The sequence below is a fragment of the Nerophis lumbriciformis genome, linkage group LG36, assembly GCF_033978685.3.
Source record: "Nerophis lumbriciformis linkage group LG36, RoL_Nlum_v2.1, whole genome shotgun sequence".
Lineage (NCBI taxonomy): Eukaryota > Metazoa > Chordata > Actinopteri > Syngnathiformes > Syngnathidae > Nerophis > Nerophis lumbriciformis.
The window spans coordinates 7,900,206-7,926,592 of record NC_084583.2 but is presented as its reverse complement, the minus strand read 5'-3'; the positions used below and the strand labels follow the sequence as shown (position 1 = coordinate 7,926,592).

General features: G+C 40.6%; 1 protein-coding gene across 1 annotated transcript; it reads left to right on the top strand.

Moving 5' to 3' along the window:
* The first annotated feature begins 11,694 nt into the window (after nucleotides 1–11,694).
* npas4a (neuronal PAS domain protein 4a) lies at nucleotides 11,695–18,480 on the top strand. Its single transcript, XM_061930242.2, has 8 exons — nucleotides 11,695–11,872; nucleotides 12,828–12,988; nucleotides 13,065–13,167; nucleotides 13,249–13,549; nucleotides 13,661–13,770; nucleotides 14,971–15,106; nucleotides 15,295–16,994; nucleotides 17,087–18,480. Exons 1-8 carry the CDS (start codon nucleotides 11,695–11,697, stop codon nucleotides 17,113–17,115), a joined length of 2,718 nt encoding a protein of 905 aa, XP_061786226.1. The 3' UTR covers nucleotides 17,116–18,480.
* The last annotated feature ends 7,907 nt before the right edge of the window (nucleotides 18,481–26,387 follow it).

Sequence of the window (26,387 nt, the reverse complement as noted above, 5' to 3'; positions counted from 1 at the left end):
TATTATATTAAACATGGCCTATATTAACCATTATATTATATCAAACATGGCCTATATTAAACATATTATATTATATTAAACATGGCCTATATCAAACATATTATTTTATATTAAAATATGGCCTATATTAACCATTGCTCATTCAGTCAAGCAAGGCAGGTGGGCAAAGGCAAAACTGTAAAGTAATGTAAGCATTAATAAACAGAGGCCCAGTTCTATTTTTAGAACCATCTACCCTTAAATTAACCTGCTTTTTACCTTATGACTTAACCAAGATAATTTTTTACATATGTTATTATATATTATAATTCACATCACATCTTTAAATAAACTGAAATCAAGTGCAGCAGACAGATTTGACTATTTGCCTAATTCAACACCTTAAACTTAGTCAACAGCCCAATGATATGCAAATGACCCTGATGCTCAAAGTTTTAAATACCAACTAAAGATCGCATTTTATTTCAATAAAGCAGAATTTGTCCTATCAATTAACTGTGTGAATAAATGCATTTTTATCCCAAACAAAATCATTTATTTAAAATAGCTTAAACAAAATAATCAAATAAGCACAATTGAACAACAACAGTCAATACAGAGTGACCTTTTCACCTCTCAACAGGCAACACATTTAACAAACAATACATAGGATGTGTTTGCTCCATCCATAGACATCTTCTAAGGGTACGCAGCATGGAGCGCTACTGCCTACTGGCGTAGACGAGACGCGGGGTCGCCATCTTGGAGTGGTGATCCGCTCTACTCAGTGCAATTCATTTGGCAGGAGCAATGAACTGTCAGCGCATTTAATTTATCTTACCTCACTGAATACCACTGATTTTCACACGCTTTTTTGTCACACGTGTAGCTATGATAAAAGCACACATGTTTTATTATTCATAGTTTGCTTAACAGTAATATAATATTCTTATATGCTATAAGTGACCAGACGTCCGAGAGCAAAACTGGGAATATAATCCCAGAGAAGGGGGAAAAAAACGGTCAGCTATATTTAAATTGAAGAAACAATATGATTAGGTTATATATACATGCTACATAAACAATGTATGAATACATTAGGTATCTATATATCTTATAGACTGTATCTCTGTTGCTGCAGCAGCAGAGTTTATTCTGTCTTGACACTTTGTATTGATATTTTGTATTACATTCTTCCCTTAAATGATCATGTTTACACTGATTGTTTTATATGTATTTTTTTATGTATGTCGCTTTGGATAAAAGCGTCTGCCAAATACTTAAACAGAAACATATATAAACACCTGAAAGTCTTTATATAAGCTAAAACCACCAATCTGTTTCACTGAATTCAGAATAAAACCAAATTCTGTCTTACCCAACAATGTTAGTATTTGAATATTGTTACTTGAAGACTTATTCCTGGTTACAATTATACTGTTAAGAAAGTATTGTCTTATACTTTGCCGGAAATGAGAATGCATCATAATCAGTGGCGGCTGGTGAATTTTGTTTTAGGTGGGGCTGAAAGTTTGTAAACCAAACCCCTGTAGGGGGGTCATCCTCCCCCAGAAGATTTCTTTGTGATTTTCACATACAAATGAAGCATTCTGACAAAAATAATGAAGACAAAATAGAACATTTCTTAGGTTTGCAGAGAACTACTTTATATACAATATGCACACTGAAGGCATGATGCCACCATAGGTTATAGTAATAGTAATAATCTCCCCGATTCTTATTTTCAACATTAGGCTCATTTGAGCAGGAAAAGGCTGAACACCATCCTTGTTTTCTACCTGTCAACTGTCAGTTTAGCATCTTTGTTTTCTACCTGTCAACTGTCAGTTTAGCATCTTTGTTTTCTACCTGTCAACTGTCAGTTTAGCATCTTTGTTTTCTACCTGTCAACTGTCAGTTTAGCATCTTTGTTTTCTACCTGTCAACTGTCAGTTTAGCATCTTTGTTTTCTACCTGTCAACTGTCAGTTTAGCATCTTTGTTTTCTACCTGTCAACTGTCAGTTTAGCATCTCTGTTATCTACCTGTCAACTGTCAGTTTAGCATCTTTGTTTTCCACCTGTCAACTATCAATTTAGCATCTTTGTTTTCCACCTGTCAACTGTCAATTTAGCATCTTTGTTTTCTACCTGTCAACTGTCAGTTTAGCATCTTTGTTTTCTACCTGTCAACTGTCAGTTTAGCATCTCTGTTTTCTACCTGTCAACTGTCAGTTTAGCATCTTTGTTTTCCACCTGTCAACTATCAATTTAGCATCTTTGTTTTCCACCTGTCAACTGTCAATTTAGCATCTTTGTTTTCTACCTGTCAACTGTCAGTTTAGGCTGGTCGCCGGCTCCTTATCACCACTTAAAGATGGCGGTCCAATTTCTCACGTCACAGCAGTCAATGCTGCGTCTACTTATAAGATGACTATGGCTCCATCAGCACAGACCTAGACTTCTGTGTGCTACAGCCTCCAATTGAAGCCAAATAGTTAATTTGGGCCCAGTAAAAAGAGATGAGCTTACCTGTAGCCTCTTTGATCTTTTCCTTTTCCCCACGCCTTTTAGTCCAATGATTGAGCATGTGATGTCACTGTCACTGTCCTGCTGCCATCAGCTGCTCTGCAACACCACTGCACAAAGTCCTGAGCAGCCAAACTTTTATGGAGTGCTGGCGTGAGCTGCCAATTAGTCTGATGGTGCTCACCTGTGCACTCCACCGTGGAGAGGTGAGGCTGATGTCATCAGCACACGCTCACAGGCCAACCTCCCCTCACACATCACCACAACAATGAGGGTCAGGGTAATGAATGGAATGACTGCATGAAATAGTGAACATGTTAAAAATGCAGTTAACAAGAGTGAGAACATGAGAGGAATGAGGGTCGGGGCAATGAATGGAGTGACGGCATGAAATAGTGAACATGTTAAAAATGCAGTTAACAAGAGTGAGAACATTAGGGTAATGTGGGTCAGGGCAATGGATGAAATGACTGCATGAAATAGTGAACATGTTAAAAATGCAGTTAACAAAAGTGAGAACATGAGAGGAATGAGGGTCGGGGCAATGAATGGAATGACTGCATGAAATAGTGAACATGTTAAAAATGCAGTTAACAAGAGTGAGAACATGAGAGGAATGAGGGTCAGGGAAATGTATGGAATGACTGCATGAAATAGTGAACATGTTAAAAATGCAGTTAACAAGAATGAGAACATGAGAAAATCGAAGGTCAGGGCAATGAATGGAATGACTGCATGAAATAGTGAACATGTTAAAAATGCAGTTAACAAGAATGAGAACATGACAAAATTGAGGGTCAGGGCAATGAATGAAATGACTGCATGAAATAGTGAACATGTTAAAAATGCAGTTAACAAGAGTGAGAACATGAGAGGAATGAGGGTCAGGGCAATGAATGGAATGACTGCATGAAATAGTGAACATGTTAAAAATGCAGTTAACAAGAGTGAGAACATGAGAGGAATGAGGGTCAGGGGCAGTGAATGGAATGACTGCATGAAATAGTCAACATGTTAAAAATGCCGTTAACAAGAATGAGAACATGAGAGGAATGAGGGTCGGGGAAATGAATGAAATGACTGCATGAAATAGTGAACATGTTAAAAATGCAGTTAACAAGAGTAAGAACATGAGAAAATTGAGGGTCAGGGTAATGAATGAAATGACTGCATGAAATAGTGAACGTGTTAAAAATGCAGTTAACAAGAGTGAGAACATGAGAGGAATGAGGGTCAGGGCAATGTATGGAATGACTGCATGAAATAGTGAACATGTTAAAAAATTCAGTTAACAAGAATGAGAACATGTGAGGAATGAGGGTCAGGATAATGAATGAAATGACTGCATGAAATAGTGAACATGTTAAAAATGCAGTTAACAAGAATGAGAACATGAGAGGAATGAGGGTCAGGGCAATGAATGAAATGACTGCATGAAATAGTGAACATGTAAAAAATTTAGTTAACAAGAATGAGAACGAGAGAAATGAGAGTTGGGGAAATTAATGGAATGACTGCATGAAATAGTGAACATGTAAAAAATGTAGTTAACAAGAATGAGAACATGAGAGAAATGAGAGTCGGGGAAATGAATGGAATGACTGCATGAAATAGTGAACATGTTAAAAATGCAGTTAACAAGAGTAAGAACATGAGAGGAATGAGGGGTGGGGGCAATGAATGAAATGACTGCATGAAATAGTGAACATGTTAAAAATGCAGTTAACAAGAGTGAGAACATGAGAGGAATGAGGGCAATGAATGGAGTGACGGCATGAAATAGTGAACATGTTAAAAATGCAGTTAACAAGAATGAGAACATGAGAGGAATGAGGGTATAGGCAATGAAGGGAATGACTGCATGAAATTGTGAACATGTTAAAAATTCAGTTAACAAGAATGAGAACATGAGAAAAATGAAGGTCAGGGCAATGAATGAAATGACTGCATGAAATAGTGAACATGTTAAAAATGCAGTTAACAAGAATGAGAACATGAGAGGAATGAGATAGCAGTTTGGGTCCTATTTTTCCATTCACTCATTCATGCCAGTCAATTTGCTGCCATGGAGACGAGGTGGCCATGTCTCTTGAGCCCCTCCATTAGCATGAGAAGCGCTACACCAGCATGGAGTGTTTGTCTGCATAAATCACCTCTGATTGAGCCATCCACACGATGACCATCAATGGCCACTTTATTAGGCACGAGCTGAAGACTCCACGGCGGCGCCCTCCAACCACAAGAGATGCTATTTTCTGCCCCCGGCGAAAGGGAGCGCATGACTCACGTCACCTTTGGTCCTGAAATTGTCAAATCAGAACCTGAATGAGCACACAGCCTTTGTGACGTACTGAAGTGCATTCATTGATTCATTAATGAAGGAGTGTGTGACGCAGCATGCAGGGAGAGGGAAGGCAGTTGTGTCCCTTTTTGGAAACTCTCATGGTATAGAATGTGTCTTTTCTTATGTAACATTATTGTTTTGTTTCCAACATGTTGAACAACTAGATGAGGCAATTCCTGAAGGAATTGCGTGTGAATGCTCCAATGCTGAAATTGAACTGAAATGCTGACAGAATGTAGTGTGAATGTAAGAATAGTTAGAATGTTGAAGAGTTTAAATTTCCAGGAAAACGGGAATGTGGTTTGGAACTTGGGAAAGTGTTAGTTTGAATGTCCAGGATGAGTGGCATGTGTTGATGTTGGAATGGTTTGAATAGGTTGAAAAATGTGGGAATTGTGCAACTTGGAAAAATTTCCTATTCTTTCCAATGGGAACTTCCTGGAAATTTGGCAATTTTTGTAAAAGCGGGATTTTTTTGAACATGATTAATAGCATGAATGTCCTGAATGAGCTGAATTGGTTGGCGTTGAAATTGGTTAAATCGGTCAAGAAATGTTGAAGTAGTTAACAATTTTTAATTGACAAATGGTATTATGGAATTCCTGGAATTTCGGGAAAACTGGGAATGTTTCTATTCCTAAACTAACTTGTTTTTTTGTCCTGAGTAAGAAAAATGTTTTGACGGTGGAACAGTTGAAATGGGATTAAAAAAGGAAAAGGAGTAGTTTGGAAATAGGGTTAGAAAAAAAACAGGTATTCCAGGAAATGTGTTGAATGTGGAAAAATGGTAGTTTGAATGTCCAGGATGAGTGGAATGTGTTGATGTTGGAATGGTTTGAATAGGTTGAAAAATGTGGGAATTGTGCAACTTGGAAAAATGTCCCATTCATTTCAATAGGAACTTCCTGAAAAGTTGGGAATTTGGGGAAAAGTGGGATTTTTTGGAAAATGGATTAGGAGCATGAATGTCCCGAATGAGCTGAATTGGTTGGTGTTGGAATTGTTTAAATCGGTCAAGAAATGTTGAAGTAGTTAACAATTTTTAATTGAGAAATGGTATTATGGAATTCCTGGAATTTTGGGAAAAGTAGGAATTTTTGTAGTTCTTAAACTAACTTGTTTTTTTGTCCTGAGTAAGAAAAATGTTTTGACGGTGGAACAGTTGAAATGGGATAAAAAAAGGAAAAGGAGTAGTTAAACAAAAAACATTGGAAATAGGGTTAGAAAAAAAAACAGGTATTCCAGGAAATGTGTTGAATGTGGAAAAATGGTTGTTTGAATGTCCAGGATGACGGGAATGTGTTGATGTTGGAATGGTTTGAATAGGTTAAAAAATGTGGGAATTGTGCAACTTGGAAAAATGTCCTATTCATTTCAATGGGAACTTCCTGAAAATTTGGGAATTTTGGGAAAAGCGGGATTTTTTGGAAAATGGATTAGGAGCATGAATGTCCCGAATGAGCTGAATTGGTCGGTGTTGGAATTGTTTAAATCGGTCAAGAAATGTTGAAGTAGTTAACAATTTTTAATTGAGAAATGGTATTTTGGAATTCCTGGAATTTTGGAAAAAGTAGGAATTTTTGTAGTTCTTAAACTAACTTGTTTTTTTGTCCTGAGTAAGAAACATGTTTTGACAGTGGAACAGTTGAAATGGGATGAAAAAAGGAAAAGGAGTAGTTAAACAAAAAATGTTGGAAATAGGGTTAGAAAAAAACCAGGTATTACAGGAAATGTGTTGAACGTGGAAAAATGGTAATTTGAATGTCCAGGATGAGTGGCATGTGTTAATGTTGGAATGGTTTGAATAGGTTGAAAAATGTGAGAATTGTGCAACTTGGAAAAATGTCCCATTCATTTCAATGGGAGAGTGGCCGTGCGCAACCCGAGGGTCCCTGGTTCAATCCCCACCTAGTACCAACCTCGTCATGTCCGTTGTGTCCTGAGCAAGACACTTCACCCTTGCTCCTGATGGGTGCTGGTTAGCGCCTTGCATGGCAGCTCCCTCCATCAGTGTGTGAATGTGTGTGTGAATGGGTAAATGTGGAAGTAGTGTCAAAGCGCTTTGAGTACCTTGAAGGTAGAAAAGCGCTATACAAGTACAACCCATTTATCATTTATTATCATTTAACTTCCTGGAAATTTGGGAATTTTGGTAAAAGCGTTTTTTTTTTAAACATGATTAATAGCATGAATGTCCTGAATGAGCTGAATTGGTTGGTGTTGGAATTGTTTAAATCGGTCAAGAAATGTTGAAGTAGTTACCAATTTTTAATTGAGAAATGGTATTATGGAATTCCTGGAATTTCGGGAAAACTGGGAATTTTTGTAGTTCTTAAACTAACTTGTTTTTTTGTCCTGAGTAAGAAACATGTTTTGATAGTGGAACAGTTGAAATGGGATGAAAAAAGGAAAAGGAGTAGTTAAACAAAAAAGGTTGGGAATAGTATTAGAAAAAAAACAGGTATTCCTGGAAATGTGTTGAATGTGGAAACATGGTAGTTTGAATGTCCAGGATGAGTGGAATGTGTTGATGTTGGAATGGTGTGAATAGGTTAAAAAATGTGGGAATTGTGCAACTTGGAAAAATGTCCAATTCATTTCAATGGGAACTTCCTGGAAATTTGGGAATTTTGGGAAAAGCAGGATTTTTTGGGAAAATGATAAGGAGCATGAATGTCCTGAATGAGCTGAATTGGTTGGTGTTGGAATTGTTTAAACTGGTCAAGAAATGTTGAAGTAGTTAACAATTTTTAATTGAGAAATGTTATTATGGAATTCCGGGAATTTCGGGAAAATAGGGGATTTTTTTAGTTCCTAATCTAACTTCTTTTTTTGTCCTGAGTAAGAAAAATGTTTGGACGGTGGAACAGTTGAGATGGATGAAAAAAGGAAAAGGAGTAGTTAAACAAAAAAGGTTGGAAATAGGGTTAGAAAAAAACCAGGTATTCCTGGAAATGTGTAGAATGTGGAAACATGGTAGTTTGAATGTCCAGGATGAGTGGCATGTGTTGATGTTGGAATGGTTTGAATAGGTTGAAAAATGTGGGAACTGTGCAACTTGGAAAAATGTCCCATTCATTTCAATGGGAACTTCCTGAAAATGTGGACATTTTGGGAAAAGCGGGATTTTTTGGAAAATGATTAGGAGCATGAATGTGGAGTTTGCATGTTCTCCCCGTGACTGCGTGGGTTCCCTCCGGGTACTCCGGCTTCCTCCCACCTCCAAAGACATGCACCTGGGGATAGGTTGATTGGCAACACTAAATTGGCCCGAGTGTGTGAATGTGTCTATCTGTGTTGGACCTGCGATGAGGTGGCGACTTGTCCAGGGTGTACCCCGCCTTCCGCCCGATTGTAGCTGAGATAGGCTCCAGCGCCCCCCGCTACCCCAAAGGGAATAAGCGGTAAAAAATGGATGGATGGATGTCCTGAATGAGCTGAATTGGTTGGTGTTGGAATTGTTTAAATCTGGCAAGAAATGTTGAAGTAGTAAATGGTATTAGGGAATTTCGGGAAAATCGGGAATTTTTTTGAAAATGGTAAAAAACTTGAATGGTCTGAATGAGTTGAAATGGTTGGTATTGGAATTCTTCAAATCAGTGGAGAAATGTTGAAGTAGTAACATGTTGAATTGAGAAATGGGATTACGGAATTCCTGGAATTTGGGGAATTTTTCCAGTTCAAAAAAACAACTTTGTTTTTTGTCCTGATTAAGAGGAATGTTTTGACGGTGGAACGGTTGAAGCGGGTTGAAAAATGTGGGAGGAGTAGTCGCCGGAAAAAAGGGTGGAAATAGGGCTTTGGAAAACCAGGAATTCTGGAAAATCCTGGAATTTCTTTGAGCTTGGAAAAAGGGTAGTTTGAATTTCCAGAATGGTGGAATGGTGTGAATCGGTTGAAAAATGTGGAAACAGTGCAAGTCTGAAAAATGGCCAATTCATTTTGAATGGGAAAAATGTCCGGAAAACCAGGAATTCTGGGAAATCTGGGAATTTTTGGAATTTCTCACGATTCTAGAATAGGCTGAACATTTTGAAGTTGGAACGGTTTGAATCGGATGAAAAATGTGGAAGGTAGAGCGCGCCAAAATCTGGAGAAGAAGAATAATTTGAATAATAAATAGATGAATTTTGGTGTAGAAAACCATATGTGTGAATGCTTTGGAGCATTCACACAATTAGATAAGGCAATTCCTGAAGGAATTGCGTGCGAATGCTCCAATGCTGAAGTTGAACTGAAATGCTGACAGAATGTAGTATGAATGTAAGAATAGTTTGAATGTTGAAGAGTTTAAATTTCGAGGAAAACGGAAATTTGGTTTGGAACTTGGGAAAGTGTTAGTTTGAACGTCCAGGATGAGTGGCATGTGTTGATGTTGGAATGGTTTGAATAGGTTGAAAAATGTGGGAATTGTGCAACTTGGAAAAATGTCCCATTCATTTCAATGGGAACTTCCTGAAAATGTGGGCATTTTGGGAAAAGCGGGAAATGATTAGGAGCATAAATGTCCTGAATGAGCTGAATTGGTTGGTGTTGGAATTGTTTAAATCGGGCAAGAAATGTTGAAGTAGGGAATTTCGGGAAAATCGGGAATTTATTTGAAAATGGTAAAAAACTTGGTCTGAATGAGTTGAAATGGTTGGTGTTGGAATTCTTCAAATCAGTGGAGAAATGTTGAAGTAGTAACATGTTGAATTGAGAAATGGGATTACGGAATTCCTGGAATTTCGGGAAAACCGGGAATTTTCCCAGTTCAAAAAACAACTTTGTTTTTTGTCCTGATTAAGAGGAATGCTTTGACAGTGGAATGGTTGAAGTGGGTTGAAAATGTGGGAGGAGTAGTCGCCGGAAAAAAGGGTGGAAATAGGGCTTTGGAAAACCAGGAATTCTGGAAAATCCTGGAATTTTTTTGAGCTTGGAAAAAGGGTAGTTTGAATTTCCAGAATGGTGGAATATGTTGAAGGTGGGATTGTGTGAATCGGCCGAAAAATGTGGAAATGGTGGAAGGTTGAAAAACGGCCAATTCATTTTGAATGGGAAAAATGTCCCGGAAAACCAGGAATTCTGGGAAATCTGGGAATTTCTCGCGATTCTAGAATAGGCTGAACATTTTGAAGTTGGAACGCTTTGAATCGGGTGTAAAATGTGGAAGGTAGAGCGCACCAAAATCTAGAGAAGAAGAAGAAGAAGAAGAAGTACCGTATTTTTCGGAGTATAAGTCGCACCGGAGTATAAGTCGCACCTGCCGAAAATGCATAATAAAGGAAAAAAACATATATAAATTGCACTGCAGCCCGGCCAAACTATGAAAAAAACTGCGACTTATAGTCCGAAAAATACGGTAGTTTAAATATGTGTGAATGTTGGAAGGTAGAGCGCGCCAAAATCTAGAGAAGAAGAAGAAGAAGAAGAAGAAGAAGTACTGTATTTTTCGGAGTATAAGTCGCACTGGAGTATAAGTCGCACCTGCCGAAAATGCATAATAAAGGAAAAAAACATATATAAATCGCACTGGAGCCCGGCCAAACTATGAAAAAAACTGCGATTTATAGTCCGAAAAATACGGTAGTTTAAATATGTGTGAATGTTGTGGAGCATTCACACAATTAACATGAGGAACATCACCTTGACACTTTTCAACGAAAAGGAGAATGAAGAAGCCTCCCGTTCCCCATGGATCCAGGTCACTATTTTCTAAAAGGGCAATGAAAGAATACCTAGAAATCAAACAACAACATTACAGCCGCCACAATCTCCCTCCAAATGTGTGAAAGAAATCAGACTTAATAACAATAACGCAGTTGTGGACAAAATCACGCGTGTTTTCTTTTCTCCCGAGAAGGCATTTGCACCCTTTCTGGTGATGTGGATAGCAAGATGGTGGCTGCAGGGGGCGCCGTTAAGACAGATACAGTAGATGGATAGGTAGCAGATCTATTTTTAGAAAGAGCAGCTTCTCTCACGTGTCTGCTGCAGGATGCTTCGCGCGCCCTATTCATTCATTCGTTCATTCATTCATCACTTGACTTGACATCAGGATGGAGATTTGCAGCTCGATGGATGGTGATAATCCATTCATTGTCATTGTGTCTGTTTTTACTGCTGACCTCCATTCACCCGAAGATGCTCAATGTTCTCTTGCTGCTCCAAAATGAGACGTTCAAGTGCCTCCTGGAAAGAAAGACAAAACAAGCCTAGTTCACTAACAAGCGCCGAGATAAATAATCATGAAATATTGTCAGGCGTTCTTCGACGCAACACTCTCACCCCCCCTCCCTCCCCGGGCTCGGTGACTCCATCTACGTCGCTCCGCTGGCTCCGCCTCTTACTCGGTTTTGTCCAAATCGGGCTTTTTGCGTCGCCGGAGCTCCCGACTCCATCCCTACGTCATCAGCAGGGAGAGGGGGGGAGCTGACGTCGGGGGCAGAGTCACCGTGAGGAGAGGGAGGGAGGGATGGAGGCGGGAGCTCCAGCATCCACTGATGTGAGACATCTCTCTCATCCTCCGCCCTCCTTCTTCTTACGTCGGCGTTGCCGCGTCGAGGGGGCCCCCCCGGTCCCAGGCTATATAAGAGACCTGCGAGCAGAGTCTCCCCTCAAACACACTCGCTGGATCCGGACTTCGGTGCCGAGAGACGTGGCGAGCACAGCCGCCCGTTCAGCCGCTCTCCACCCGGAGAGGAGAGGAGGGCAGACGCTCACAAGCTCCACCAAATACATTTCTCTCGAAAAGGAGGCGCGATGAAAGTGCAATAACATCCCTGCAGTCGACACCTGTTAGGAGGGGTTTCCAGCGTCTTCTTTTCTTGGGAGCTCCCAGCCTGCACTGCAGCGTCAAGCCAGCATGTATCGCTCCACCAAGGGAGCGTCCAAGGCTCGACGGGACCAGATCAACGCCGAGATCCGGAACCTGAAGGACTTGTTGCCCATCTCGGACACGGACAAAGCCCGGCTGTCGTACCTGCACATCATGTCTCTGGCCTGCATGTACACCAGGAAGTCCGTCTTCTTCACTTCAACGGGTAAGAGAGCGTCAACAAGTGTGCGGAAAAATGCTGTCCGCGGTGCTGAAACCTGCTTAGTCGCTGTCCGCGGTGCTGATGTTTTATCGCACCTTAATCCAGGGGCGTCAAACTCATTTTAGATGGGGGAAAATCTACTCCCAAGTGGCACATTCTGAAATTGAAAAAAACCTTAATGTTATTGTTTTTGTTTACAATGACCTGCTGCGGTTAATAGTATATATACTTTATTTGTCGTTATTTATATTTTCTGAATAAATGATGTGATAATGTTGGAGTATAACTGTCATACTCAATATGACAAGTTATTTAAAAATGAATCCTAAACAAAACATGCAATATAGCTCGGTTGGTAGAGTAACTTGAGGGTTCCAGGTTCGATCCCCGCTTCCGCCATCCTAGTCACTGCCGTTGTGTCCTTGGGCAAGACACTTTACCCACCTGCTTCCAGTGCCACCCACACTGCTTTAAATGTAACTTAGACAATGGGTTTCACTATGTAAAGCGCTTTGAGTCACTAGAGAAAAGCGCGATATAAATATAATTCACAATTCACATATGTCTAATAACGCCTTACATAATGTATCTGTGTGAGTTTTACTAGAAACATATGCTTTTGTACGGTTTGCCAACACAAAAATGTGTTTTCTACTCAATATGACAGTAATGTTCTTAGAAATCCTGAGATTAATTTTCAATCTATCAAGATAAAAAAAAATATGCCAAAGTCTAATTACAGGATGTTATTTATGTAGTTTGACATCACGTGGTTTATTTTGTACATATGTAGCGTCATCTACAAATATACAAAGAATTGCTATTGCGACATCAAGTGGACACATTTAGAACAGCAGTTTCTTTCAGTTAAAAATGTCAGGTTCATTTTTATACTTAGCAACGTACGTTTGACACCCCTGCCTTAACCATTTATCGCCTGTGCTTTGACAACATCTAGAGGCGGACGGCGCGTCCGGCGAGCCGAGCGCGGGCTTCCTCTCCTTCCGCGAGCTCTCTGACTTGATGCAGGCGCTGCCGGGCTTCCTGATGCTGCTGACGGGGGAAGGGAAGCTGCTCTACCTGTCCGACAGCGTCTCCGAGCACCTGGGTCACTCCATGGTGAGTCCCCCTTCCCCCCCCCAGCGCTCCCCGTTAAAGATGAGCACTTTTGGCTTCATCTGGTGTGTGGCGGCAGGTGGACCTGGTGGCGCAGGGGGACAGCGTGTACGACATCATCGACGCCTCGGACCAGCTGACCATGAGGAGCAACCTGTCGAGATCCACCTCCCCCGAGATGGGTGAGGAGACGGAACAATGTCGACTCTTCTTTTAGACCTCGTGAGTCCTGACCATGTGTTTATCTCCCCCCCCCTTCCCAGATCGCCTATTCCGCTGTCACTTCAACACCTCCAAGTCGGTGCGCAGGCAGAGCGCTGGGAACAAGCTGGTTCTGATCCGAGCTCGCTGCCTCTCTGCTCCCTCCGTCTCCCCGACCACGACCACGACCACTGGGTCCTACTGGTCCTCCAATCCAGTCTGGGTGTGCTTCTGCTCCCCTTTGGAGCACCAACCCACCCAGTCCGGGGAGTCCAGTGCTCCTCTGGGTGACACCAATCTATTCCTGGCCTCTTTTCACTCCCAACATGGCCGCGACATGAGGCTACAGGCCGCCCAGGACAGGTACGCTGGCACAATCATCAACAATGGGCATTATCTGTGAGATTGTGTGTGTGTGTGATGAGTAAAGCAGTCCACTGACTCACACACGGCCGCCCACTCTCTCCCCTGCAGTGTGAGCGCTTATCTGGGCTTTGATGTGGCGGCTTTACGTTCCTGCTCCTGGTACAGCCTCCTACACCCCCAGGATCTGTCACATGCTTCTACTCAACACCGTAGCCTGCGTAAGTGCGCTCACACACACACACATTCTTGTATTTGTTGCTTTCTTGAGACCTCCGAACAACGCCTACCTCTTTAGGACCACCCTATTCTAGATATATAAAGATGTGTGTTTACAACATTAATCACATATGCATACTATGCCAATATAAAAAAAGCTTGTTGAGAAATATGAGTTGGAATTTCACAAGAAAAACGTAGAATTTTGGCGGTGTTATAATAAAAGTCGTCAAGTCAAAATTGTACAAGGAAAACGGAACATTTGTGCAATGTTATGAGAAAAGTTGGAATTTTACTCAATAACAGTCGCAGTTTTACAAGAAAAGCTCAAAATGTGTGCAATTTTATGAAAAGTGGCCTGACTTTACTTGACAAAAGTCACAATTTTAAAGAAAACTTTAACCTTTTGGCAATATTATAATAATAATAATCGGAATTTTACTCAAACAATTTCACTGTTTTACAAGAACAACAAAAAAATTGGCAATATTGTGATAAAAGTCAGAATTATGTATGACAAATGTCACCATTTTGCTATAAAAAGTGATAATTTTACATAAAAAACTAATAATTTTACGAGTAAATATTGCAATATTCCAGAAACAGAAAGAATATGAGAAATTGTTCCCAATTTTATAAGAAAAAAGTCGACACATTGTGAGAAAAACACTACTTTTAGTTAATTGTATTTTATTTGTATTGTTTGTAATTGGTTTTAGTCTTCAATATTTAGTTCAAGTTATTACAGTATGTCTCTATATACATTTTTTTTTTAAATCAATTTTGGCCAAAGGGGGAGCACTTCAAATTTTTACACACACTCGTTATTTCATATGTTGGCCAGAGGGGGAGCACTTTTAAAAGCGATACACACCCTCCTTTTTGGGACCACCCTCATTTTGATAGGGGTGCAAATGAGACATTGTCTATTAGATGCAATGTTATTGGGACCATGATTTATGTCATCACTTGTTCCCACCTCCTCATATGGAAGATACTTTTCCTTCTTTATGTCTCAAGAAGGGTAGAAATACAAGAACACACACACACACACACACACACACACACACACACACACACACACACACACACACACACACACACACACCATGCCCACTGATGCCACACTGGAAAAGAAGAGAGAGATAAAAAATGGGGGAGGATGATTAATGGGATTACTAACTCTGGCTGTGACTCAACAGTGCGAGAGGGAGGAGAGGGCCGGGCTGAGATGGTGGTGCGCGTACAAGCTCAGGACCAGACGTGGGTTTGGATCTACATGGTGCTCCAGCTGCAGCCCGGAGAAATCCCCATCAGCAGCAGCAACTACGTCATCAGGTACGCCTGCACCTGTTGCTGTAGTAACAATGTGGACGCCATTGAGACAAGGAAGTTGTAAATGTAATGCATGTGATGATGAATGGAGGGTGAATAGTTTGAGTCAAAAGATGTCTCCTAGCCAATCAGTGACTTACTTGTAATAATCCAAACTAGGTCGTAACATGTCCTTGTTCTCTCCCCCCCAGCGAGTCGGAGGCTTGGTCTGTGCGTCAGCAGCTGAGCTCCGAGCAGAGTCAGCTCAGCCTGGTTCTCAGCGCCGGCCCCTACCAGCAGGAGGGCGCTGGCCTCCAGTCCCCGGAGACGCTCTCCAGTCCGGACCAGGTCTTCACCCCGGGAAGCAGCGGCCTGTCCGGCCAGTCCTTCGACTTCAGCACGGCGGGCTGCAGCGTGGCGTCCTCCGACGAGCGCGGGAGCTTGGCCGCCGAGGCGGCGCGGCCGGAGGGGGAGCCGCGCTCCAGCATCTCCTCCCTGGAGGAGGAGGCTTTCTTCCATCCGCCTCCCGTGCGCAGCAGCAGCCCCTCCTCCCCCACCCCGCTCACAGTGGAGACGGTGTCCGACTTGGACTTTTTAACCCAGAACATCCTCATGCCGCCCTCCTTCGAGCTGGACCCCCCGCTGCCGGCCCTCCCGCTGCCACTCCCCCCTGTGCCCACCTCAGCTCAGCAGACCAAGGAGTTTGTGTGCACCCCCCCCTACACCCCTCACATTGGAGGGGCGAGCTTTCCGTTCGGGGAACCCCTCTTCAGCTTCGACCCCACCGGCACCACCACGCCGCCCCTCTCTGCCACCACAGCCACCGCCACCACCTCCCTGGCCCCCTCGGCGGCGTCCTCCTCGGCGCCTCCCACCACCACTTCCAGCCCCGCCCCCACCACCACCCTGTCCACCAAGCTCCCGCTCAGCCTTTCCACCCCCTCCACGGAACTCCTCTTCCCGGTGGAGCCCTGCTGCGGAGCGCTGTATGAAAAACTGCCGCCCACCCCGGACAGCCCCGGAGACGACGACTGCACGGTGATGACCCTCCCTGAGGTCCGGGGTCCGCTCTACGTCGACGTACCCTTGGGGCCTCTTCAGTGTCCCCCCGAGGGCCTCCTCACCCCCGAGGCGTCCCCTGGGAAACAGCCCTGCCTCGCCTTCTTCTCCCTGGAGCGGGAGCGCGAGAAGGAGAGGGCGGAGATCTCCCTCCTGGCCCAGCACATCAGCTCCTTGGCCGAGGGCTTCTACCTGGACCCGCTCCTGTCCAAACTCTCTCCCATGTCCCCCTCCTCCTCCTCGCCTCCCTCGCCCTTCCTGTCTTCTGCAGACTCCGCCGACTCGGTCCAAGTGCTGCGGGAGTTTTATCCCATCAAAGCGTGGCGAGGTCTGGACATCTTCATGGAGGACGACGACTCTCTGTTTGAAGAGAGCGTCCTAGAAACTCTCCTCCAAGACGTTCCTCCTCAGTCCCAACCCTCCAGTCCGGTCTCTCCCCAGATCCCCGTGTGCTGGCACCAAGCCTCCCAGTTTGAGGGGGCGGGCCAATTCTGTAGCGTCCAATCGGCGCAAGCTAACTCTGCGGACGTGCGCGGGGAGACCGAGGTGAACATGGAGGAGGAGCAAGCGGAGGAAGCCATGGAGATCGAGGCGGCGTCTTCCCCGATGTCCTCTTGCTCGTCCGTGCCTCCTCTGCTCCTCACCGCCTCGCCGGGGCCCGCCGTCACCGCGAGCGCCTCCTCCACGCCGGCCGTCTCCCCCGCACCCGTCTCCTGCGCCCAGTCCCTCCTGGAGGAGCTGGCCGTCCTGGAGCCCATGTTTGGGGCAGGTGCCTCCATCGCCCCTGGTTTAGGGCAACAACCTGAGTTGTATCAACTCCAGCGTCATCCATCGCCACAGTGCTTCCACAAAGGTGAGAACCCCGCCCACTTTTCCCCATGTTTGTGAAACCACATCACCCTGAAAATGCTGACTTTTGCCTCTCCTTCTTCTTTTGCCTTCCAGATGGGAGTGGAAGCATCCCTCCGTTCTAAAATAAGTCTGTGACTTACTTCATCGAGTATGGCATATTGTCATATTTTGTGGAGACAATTTTACTGTAAAGTAAAACATATTTAAGTGTATAAATATACATAATGTATATACAACTACATGTCTCCCGGGAACAAAAAAAATGGCCTTGCTATTTTTCCTCCAACCATGAAGCTGTTTACTCCTACACAACATTCCCACAACAACAACAACAACAACATGGGCCCCCGACTGACTGAGTCCATGTGGTGTCTCCTGCTTCAGATACCAGCTCTGAACTCTTTAAGCCTTGTTTGACTTAAGACATGCATTTGTATTCACTCGTAGTGAAAAAGAAAAATAATGGTTGTGAACATGACAAAAAAAAATGTTTTGATAGTTGAATTTTAGCTTCTTCTTTTTTTTTTTTGCAGCCACGCAAACTCAAAACTCAAAAGAAAAAAAAAAAGCCACCATGAACGCTCTTTGACTTTCTTTCTGAATCTGAATCAATAGCACATGCATCCATCCATTTTCTACTGCTTGTCCCTTTTGGGGTGCTGGAGCCTATCTCAGCTACAATCGGGCGGAAGGCGGGGTACACCCTGGACAAGTCGCCACCTCATCGCAGGGCCAACACAGATAGACAACATTCACACACTAGGGCCAATTTAGTGTTTCCACAAAATTACCCACTTTTGAATTTTGAGTTTGCAGCGTGAAACATTCCAATGTGCGTCCGCCATCTGCCTGGCGTCTACCTTCTGTGTGTGATGTGCAAGCAGCCAAGCATGTGGAGACTCCAAGTTGGTGCCGCTCTCTCCTCGTACTTGTACATTAAGACTCTGAATGTGGGACTTTGGTTCGGGGTTCTGGACAATCTGGTCAGCATCAATATTTGCCATGCTGCGTGCGCCTGCTTATCAACAAAGTGACATCGCGCCTTCCGCGCGGTGCGTGGCGGCGCCGTTGACTTCCGCGCCGACGAACGATTCTTCTTTTTTGAGAGGGGTTAGGGGGGTTACTCGGGACTATCATCCGCCGAGCCACTCGGCCGGGGGATGGTACTATTCCCACGGTGTGGACGCGCTCACGTAGAGTTGTCTACGGTCAAGTAAAGGATTGATTCCTACGTTCTAGCTATTAACGGCTAACTTAATATACGTGTCAATACTGTCGTGTGTGTGTGTGTGTGACACTGGAGGAAGCTATTTTGCATTACCAGCAAGTTCTTTACAAGAAGGTTGTGCACATTTGTATGAAAAGGTTTGTACATATGAGATTTCTATGCGTACAGAATGGACATTGTGGACCAGTGTTCTATTGTGTTGCTAATAAGTGTATTTGATTGTCCACAAATGCATTTATAATAAAGTGCACTTAATGCGGCTGATGTGTCGTCACAGTCAAGCCCCGCCCCCTCACTCTCTCTTGCATCAGCACCAGCATCATCATCAGCATCATCGCCTCCCTTTTTTTCTTCCCCCTGGAGCGCGTTTCGCTCGGCAACAGCGCTGACGCACACGCGTGACGAGACAGAATGAGACTCCGTCTGACTCAGAGTGACGCACGCCGGGCTTTGTGCGTACGCGCGTGCGCACTCGGCGCGACGATTATGAGGATGATGATGATGATAATGATGATGATGATGACACACGCACTTTTACAAAAAGCACACTTACCCACATTCGCCAAGTGCATCTTTGAGGCTCCATGTCCATATATAGGCATTCCTGCTCGGTCTATTCTCAGCATCCGTTCGGCAGGGGAGGGCTGGAGTGAGGAGACAAAGGGAGTTAAATTTAGAGGTACAGTAAGGAGGACTGATGGAGAGAGGATGCCAGAAACCATCAATGGCGACAAATTACATTAGGAAAAAAAACCTGGAAAAAAACACAGCAGACATGCTTAAATCCTATCCTGTTACAAGTAAATCACTATTTAAGATAAAAAAAAACTGGTGATTTATTATAGAATAGAATAGAATAGAAAGTACTTAATTGATCCCTGGGGAAAATTCAGCACCACAGTTCGCTCACAATAGACAATAAACACTTAGGTATTTTTTTTTTATATGTGAATAATATAAATGCGGTCTATTATACAGCATTATTCACATGTGAATAATATAAATACAGTCTATTATACAGAATTATTCAAATGCGAATAACATAAATACAGTCTATTATACAGCATTATTCACATGTGAATAATATAAATACAGTCTATTAAACAGCATTATTCACATGTGAATAATATAAATACAGTCTATTATACAGCATTATTCACATGTGAATAATATGAATACAGTCTATTATACAGCATTATTCACATGTGAATAACATAAATACAGTCTATTATACAGCATTATTCACATGTGAATAACATAAATACAGTCTATTATACAGCATTATTCACATGTGAATAACATAAATACAGTCTATTATAAAGCATTTTTCACATGTGAATAACATAAATAGTCTATTATACAGCATTATTCACATGTGAATAACATAAATACAGTCTATTACACAGCATTATTCACATGTGAATAATATAAATACAGTCTACTATACAGCATTATTCACATGTGATTAATATGAATACAGTCTATTATACAGCATTATTCACATGTGAATAATATAAATACAGTCTATACTTACACATATCATATATACATTCTATATGGAACACATGTCCTATTAAATTTAGAGGTACAGTAACAAGGACTGATGGAGAGAGGATGCCAGAAACCATCAATGGCGACAAATTAGAAAAAAAAACATGGAAAACACAGCAGACATGCTTAAATCCTATCCTGTTACAAGTAAATCACTATTCAAGATTAAAAAAAACAGGTGATTTATTATAGAATAGAATAGAATAGAAAGTACTTTATTGGTCCCTGGGGGAAATTCAGCACCACAGTTCGCTCACAATAGACAATAAACGTTTAGGTATTTTTACATGTGAATAACATAAATACAGTCCATTATACAGCATTATTCACATGTGAATAATATAAATACAGTCTATTATACAGCATTATTCACATGTGAAAAATATAAATAGTCTATTATACAGCATTATTCACATGTGAATAATATAAATACAGTCTATTAAACAGCATTATTCACATGTGAATAACATAAATAGTCTATTATACAGCATTATTCACACGTGAATAACATAAATACAGTCTATTATACAGCATTATTTACATGTGAATAATATAAATAGTCTATTATACAGCATTATAAACATGTGAATAACATAAATACAGTGTATTATACAGCATTATTCACATGTGAATAACATAAATACAGTCTATTATACAGCATTATTCACATGTGAAAAATATAAATAGTCTATTATACAGCATTATTCACATGTGAATAATATAAATACAGTCTATACTGATACATATTATATACGCATTTTATATGGAACACATGTCCTATTAAATTTAGAGGTACAGTAAGAAGGACTGATGGAGAGAGGATGCCAGAAACCATCAATGGCAACAAATTACAAAAAAAAACATGGAAAACACAGCAGACATGCTTAAATCCTATCCTGCTACAGGTAAATCACTATTCAAGATTAAAAAAAACAGGTGATTTATTATAGAATAGAATAGAAAGTACTTTATTGGTCCCTGGGGAAAATTCAGCACCACCGTTTGCTCACAATAGACAATAAACATTTAGGTATTTTTACATGTGAATCACATAAAAACAGTCTATTATACAGAATTATTCACATGTGAATAATATAAATACAGTCTATTATACAGCATAACTCACATGTGAATAATATAAATACAGTCTATTATACAGCATTATTCACATGTGAATAATATAAATACCGTCTATTATGCAGCATTATTCACATGTGAATAACAAATACAGTCTATTATACAGCATTTTTCACATGTGAATAACATAAATACAGTCTATTATACAGCATTATTCACATGTGAATAACATAAATACAGTCTATTATACAGCATTATTCACATGTGAATAACATAAATACAGTCTATTATACAGCATTATTCACATGTGAATAATATAAATACAGTCTGTACTTATCCATATTATATATACAATTTATATGGAACACATGTCCTATTAAATTTAGAGGTACAGTAAGGAGGACTGATGGAGAGAGCATGCCAGAAACCATCAATGGCGACAAATTAGAAAAAAAACCATGGAAAACACAGCAGACATGCTTAAATCCCATCCTGTTACAAGTAAATCACTATTCAAGATTAAAAAAAACAGGTGATTTATTATAGAATAGATTAGAATAGAAAGTACTCTATTGATCCCTGGGGGAAATTCAGCACCGCAGTTTGCTCACAATAGACAATAAACATTTAGGTATTTTTAAATGTGAATAATATAAATACAGTCTATTACACAGCATTATTCACATGTAAATAATATAAATACAGTCTATTATACAGCATTATTCACATGTGAATAATATAAATACAGTCTATTATACAACATTATTCACATGTGAATAACATAAATACCAGAGGTGTGGACTCGAGTCACATGACTTGGACTCGAGTCAGACTCGAGTCATGAATTTGATGACTTTAGACTCGACTTGACAAAATGTGAAGAGACTTGCAACTCGACTTAGACTTTAACATCAATGACTTGTGAATTCACTTGGACTTGAGCCTTTTGACTTGACATGACTTGCCACTTTCCCCAAAATCCAAAGCTTAAAAAGTTATTTGGGAGCGCTCCGTATTTTTCATTTTCTTCGTCTGTCTATCAGCGTGTTATTCCTGTCAGCTGGTGTGCTGTCAGTACAACAGCCAATCAAATTAGATCTACGTTGTTTTCATCACACAGCATTCATCCAATCAAATTGCAGGACAACCAATGAACAAGAGTTGTCCAACAACGTGCCAGTGAGAAACAATTATGTTAAAGTTGGTTTCGTTCGGGTATAAAAACTACGACTTGGTCAACAAAAAACGAATTGCGGTATGCAAATCACGCAGTTCGAATATTACAGACGGAGACGCAACAACTTCCAACTTCGTTCGACATTTGAAGTTGCACAAAGAAGGGTAAGTTTTGAATGTAAGATAACGTTTATTGGCTAAGTAACGTGACTTTTATTTGCTGTGTAGTTAAATCAGTGAGGCTGCAAACTCACTGCTAACGTTATAACCATAGACATCTTATAAGTAGACGCAGCATAGAGCGCTACTGCCTACTGGCGCAGACGAGGCGCGTGGCCGCCATCTTGGAGTGGTGATCCGCTCCACTCAGTGCAATTCATTTGGCAGGAGCAATGAACTGTCAGCGCATTTAATTCATTTTACCTCACTGAATACCACTGATTTTCACACGCCTTTTTGTCATACGTGTAGCTATGATAACGGACACATGTTTTGGCGTGTTTTATTATTCATAGTTTGCTTAACAGTAATATAATATTCTTATACGCTATAAGTGACCAGACGTCCGAGATCAAAACTGGGAATATAATCCCAGAGAAGGGGGAAAAAAACGGTAATCTATTTTTAAATTGAAGAAACAATATGATTAGGTTATATATACATATGTGTGTATCCTACATAAACAATGTATGAATACATTAGATATCTATATATCTTAGGGACCTATAGACTGTATCTCTGTTGCTTCAGCAGCAGAGAGTTTATTCTGTCTTGACACTTTGTATTGATATTTTCTATTACATTCTTCCCTTAAATGATAATGTTTGCAGTGATTGTTTTATATGTATTATTTTATGTAAGTCGCTTTGGATAAAAGCGTCTGCCAAATACTTAAACATATATAAACACCTGAAAGTCTTTATATCAGCTAAAACCACCAATCTGTTTCACTGGATTCAGAATAAAACCAAATTCTGTTTAACCCAACAATGTTAGTATTTGAATATTGTTACTTGAAGACTGATTCCTGGTTACAATTATACTGTTAAGAAAGTATTGTCTTATACTTTGCCTAAAATGAGAATGCATCATAATCAGTGGCGGCTGGTGAATTTTGTTTTAGGTGGGGCTGAAAGTTTGTAAACCAAACCCCTGTAGGGGGGTCATCCTCCCCCAGAAGATTTCTTTGTGATTTTCACATACAAATATTGAAGATCTTTGATCCTTCTCAACTCTGTGCTAATATTATTTTCATAAAATACAACCAATAGTACGTTAATGTTAAATCTCACTTGTGAAAAGTAATCCCCCGATTCCTATTTTCAACAGTCCGCTCATTTGAGCAGGAAAACGCTGAACACCATCTTTGTTTTCTACCTGTCAACTGTCAGTTTCGGCTGCTCGCCGGCTCCTCATCACCACTTCAAGATGGCGGCCAAATTGCTCACGTCACAGCAACCAAAGCTGCGTCTACTTATAAGATGTCTATGGTTATAACGTCATTGCAAACACGGCAATCTGTTGCGTCCACTGCAGTTCGCTACCTTATTCATACTTTTTGTCAAGTGATTTTTTTTAAGCAGGGTTTCATGAGGTACCTACACATAACGTTACGTTAGTCAATGTATCACACACAGTAACGTAACGTTAGTCAAAGGTATCACACACAGTAACATTATGTTAGTCAATGTATCACACACAGTAACGTAACGTTAGTCAATGTATCACACACAGTAACATTACGTTAGTCAATGTATCACACACAGTAACGTAACGTTAGTCAATGTATCACACACAGTAACATTATGTTAGTCAATGTATCACACACAGTAACGTAACGTTAGACGGCGGTCAGCAGCACCGCGTATTTTAGCCACCTACAAAAAGACAAACATAGTCAAATAAAGGTCAGTTAAAATGTATACTATATTAAGAATATGTGTACATATTGCATAGGGTCCTGACATCTAAAAAGTACAACTCTGTTCATTGTTATGTTCATATATTTGTTATGTTTTTCATCAACACACATACAGTATGAGATGAGATCAATGAGATAAGGTAAGAACAGGATAGAAACTGCTGTGGAACTAGTTACAATGCAATATGCCATGGAAATACAATGTTAACACTTTTGTGCAAATAAGTACAGTTGCACTTGTTTTTTTTCAAATGTGTTTATTCTGTAAAGGAATGAGTTACATGTTTAAAATGACTGGTTAATAGTGCTATTTTGAAGTGCAATGTCAGCACTATCTTTTTCCCTGCAATTTCAAATGCACTTGTTTTAATAAATAAATACAGCGTTTTAAAAGCATACACAATCTGTGTAAATATATTAGTCTGTGGTTAAATGACTTGAAAGGACTCGAAACTCAAAATGCAGGACTTGGGACTTGACATGAGACTTTCCAGTCTTGACTTTGGACTTGACTCGGACTTGCCCTGTCTTGACTCGGGACTTGACTCGAGACTTGAGGGTAAAGACTTGAGACTTACTTGTGACTTGCAAAGCAATGACTTGGTCCCATCTCTGATAAATACAGTCTATCATACAGCATTATTCACATGTGAATAACATAAATACAGTCTATTATACAGCATTATTCACATGTGAATAACATAAATACAGTCTATTAAACAGCATTATTCACATGTGAATAATATAAATACAGTCTATTATACAGCATTATTCACATGTGAATAACATAAATACAGTCTATTATACAGCATTATTCACATGTGAATAATATAAATGCAGTCTATTATACAGCATTATTCACATGTGAATAACATAAATACAGTCTATTATACAGCATTATTCACATGTGAATAATATAAATACAGTCTATACATATACTTTTTATATGGAACACGTGTCCTATTAAATTTAGAGGTACACTAAGGAGGACTGATGGAGAGAGGATGCCAGAAACCATCAATGGCAACAAATAATATTAGAAAAAAAAACCTGGAAAACACAGCAGACATGCTTAAATCCTATCCTGTGACAAGTAAATCACTATTCAAGATAACAAACCAGGTGATTTATTATGTATACATTTTATATGAAACACATGTCCTATTAAAGTGTACATTTTGTTCCATACCGACCTTCTGCGGCTGCGCAGGAGAGATGAGAGCCCTGGGAACTGGTCGTCTGCTGCCACCGTCTGGTGGAAACGAAAACTGCACCCAAGCATATGAATGGAATACAGTTAAATGTGTGACTTTTTGGCAGAAACATTCACTTTTAAGATCCAACGTACCTTTTTAAAAGCACAAGTGTGAGGACTTTGAAGTCGGACGGCGGCAGACGAGCCGTCAAACTGCTAACAACTTAGCATGCTAGCAACAGATGCTACTTCCAGACCGAGTCGTTTGGGAGTTGCTAACAGTTGGTATGCTGACATATGGAAATAAAGTCTTTGGAGTGCTAAATTAGGCCTTAAAGAATAATACGGTTAGTTTAGTAGAGTAGTCAGGAAAGGATTAAAGTGGCTAAAATGCTAACATGGCAGCAGGACTAACTCAATGATGTGCGGATCGATACTAAAAACATCTCTTCCGCCAACACCACATCTTTACGCTCCAATATCGTTTCCCACATCCAAAATATCGATATATTTGACACTTTAGTTATTTTTTAAGATAACGTACCTTTTTACCAGGAGGTTACTAAGGTTACTAAATCATTAAAACGTGATTGGTTAGGAACTACTTTTTCTTCCGCCCAGGTAAGTAAAAAAGAGCTTTTATTAAAATCTCCCCTCAGCCAATGAGAATTGGTGACGTCACTATCAAAAGGTAAACCTGTTTTTTTTTTGTTTTTTTTTTCAAAACCTTTATTTGTAATACTCCACATTTACATACAATCAAGTAAATAAATAATGCGTAAGCAAGGCAATGAAAATGAGTCCGTAGGTGTTATAAAAAACACGTTTATTGATGCTTTTATTGAAGGCTGTTTGCAGACTTGAATGTACAACCCCCGTTTCCATATGAGTTGGGAAATTGTGTTAGATGTAAATATAAACGGAATACAATGATTTGCAAATCATTTTCAACCCATATTCAATTGAATATGCTACAAAGACAACATATTTGATGTTCAAACTCATACACTTTGGGTTTTTTTTGCAAATAATAATTAACTTAGAATTTCATGGCTGCAACACGTGCCAAAGTAGTTGGGAAAGGGCATGTTCACCACTGTGTTACATCACCTTTTCTTTTAACAACACTCAATAAACGATTGGGAACTGAGGAAACTAATTGTTGAAGCTTTGAAAGTGGAATTCTTTCCCATTCTTGTTTTATGTAGAGCTTCAGTCGTGCAACAGTCCGGGGTCTCCGCTGTCG

What these genes read in the sequence shown, in the direction of transcription:
- npas4a (XM_061930242.2), top strand. Translation starts at nt 11,695, where the DNA reads ATGTATCGCTCCACCAAGGGAGCGTCCAAGGCTCGACGGGACCAGATC. An exon ending in TACTCAACACCGTAGCCTGC is followed by an intron (nt 13,771 to 14,970) that starts GTAAGTGCGCTC and finishes GTGACTCAACAG; the next exon opens with TGCGAGAGGGAGGAGAGGGC. An exon ending in AGCAGCAACTACGTCATCAG is followed by an intron (nt 15,107 to 15,294) that starts GTACGCCTGCAC and finishes TCTCCCCCCCAG; the next exon opens with CGAGTCGGAGGCTTGGTCTG.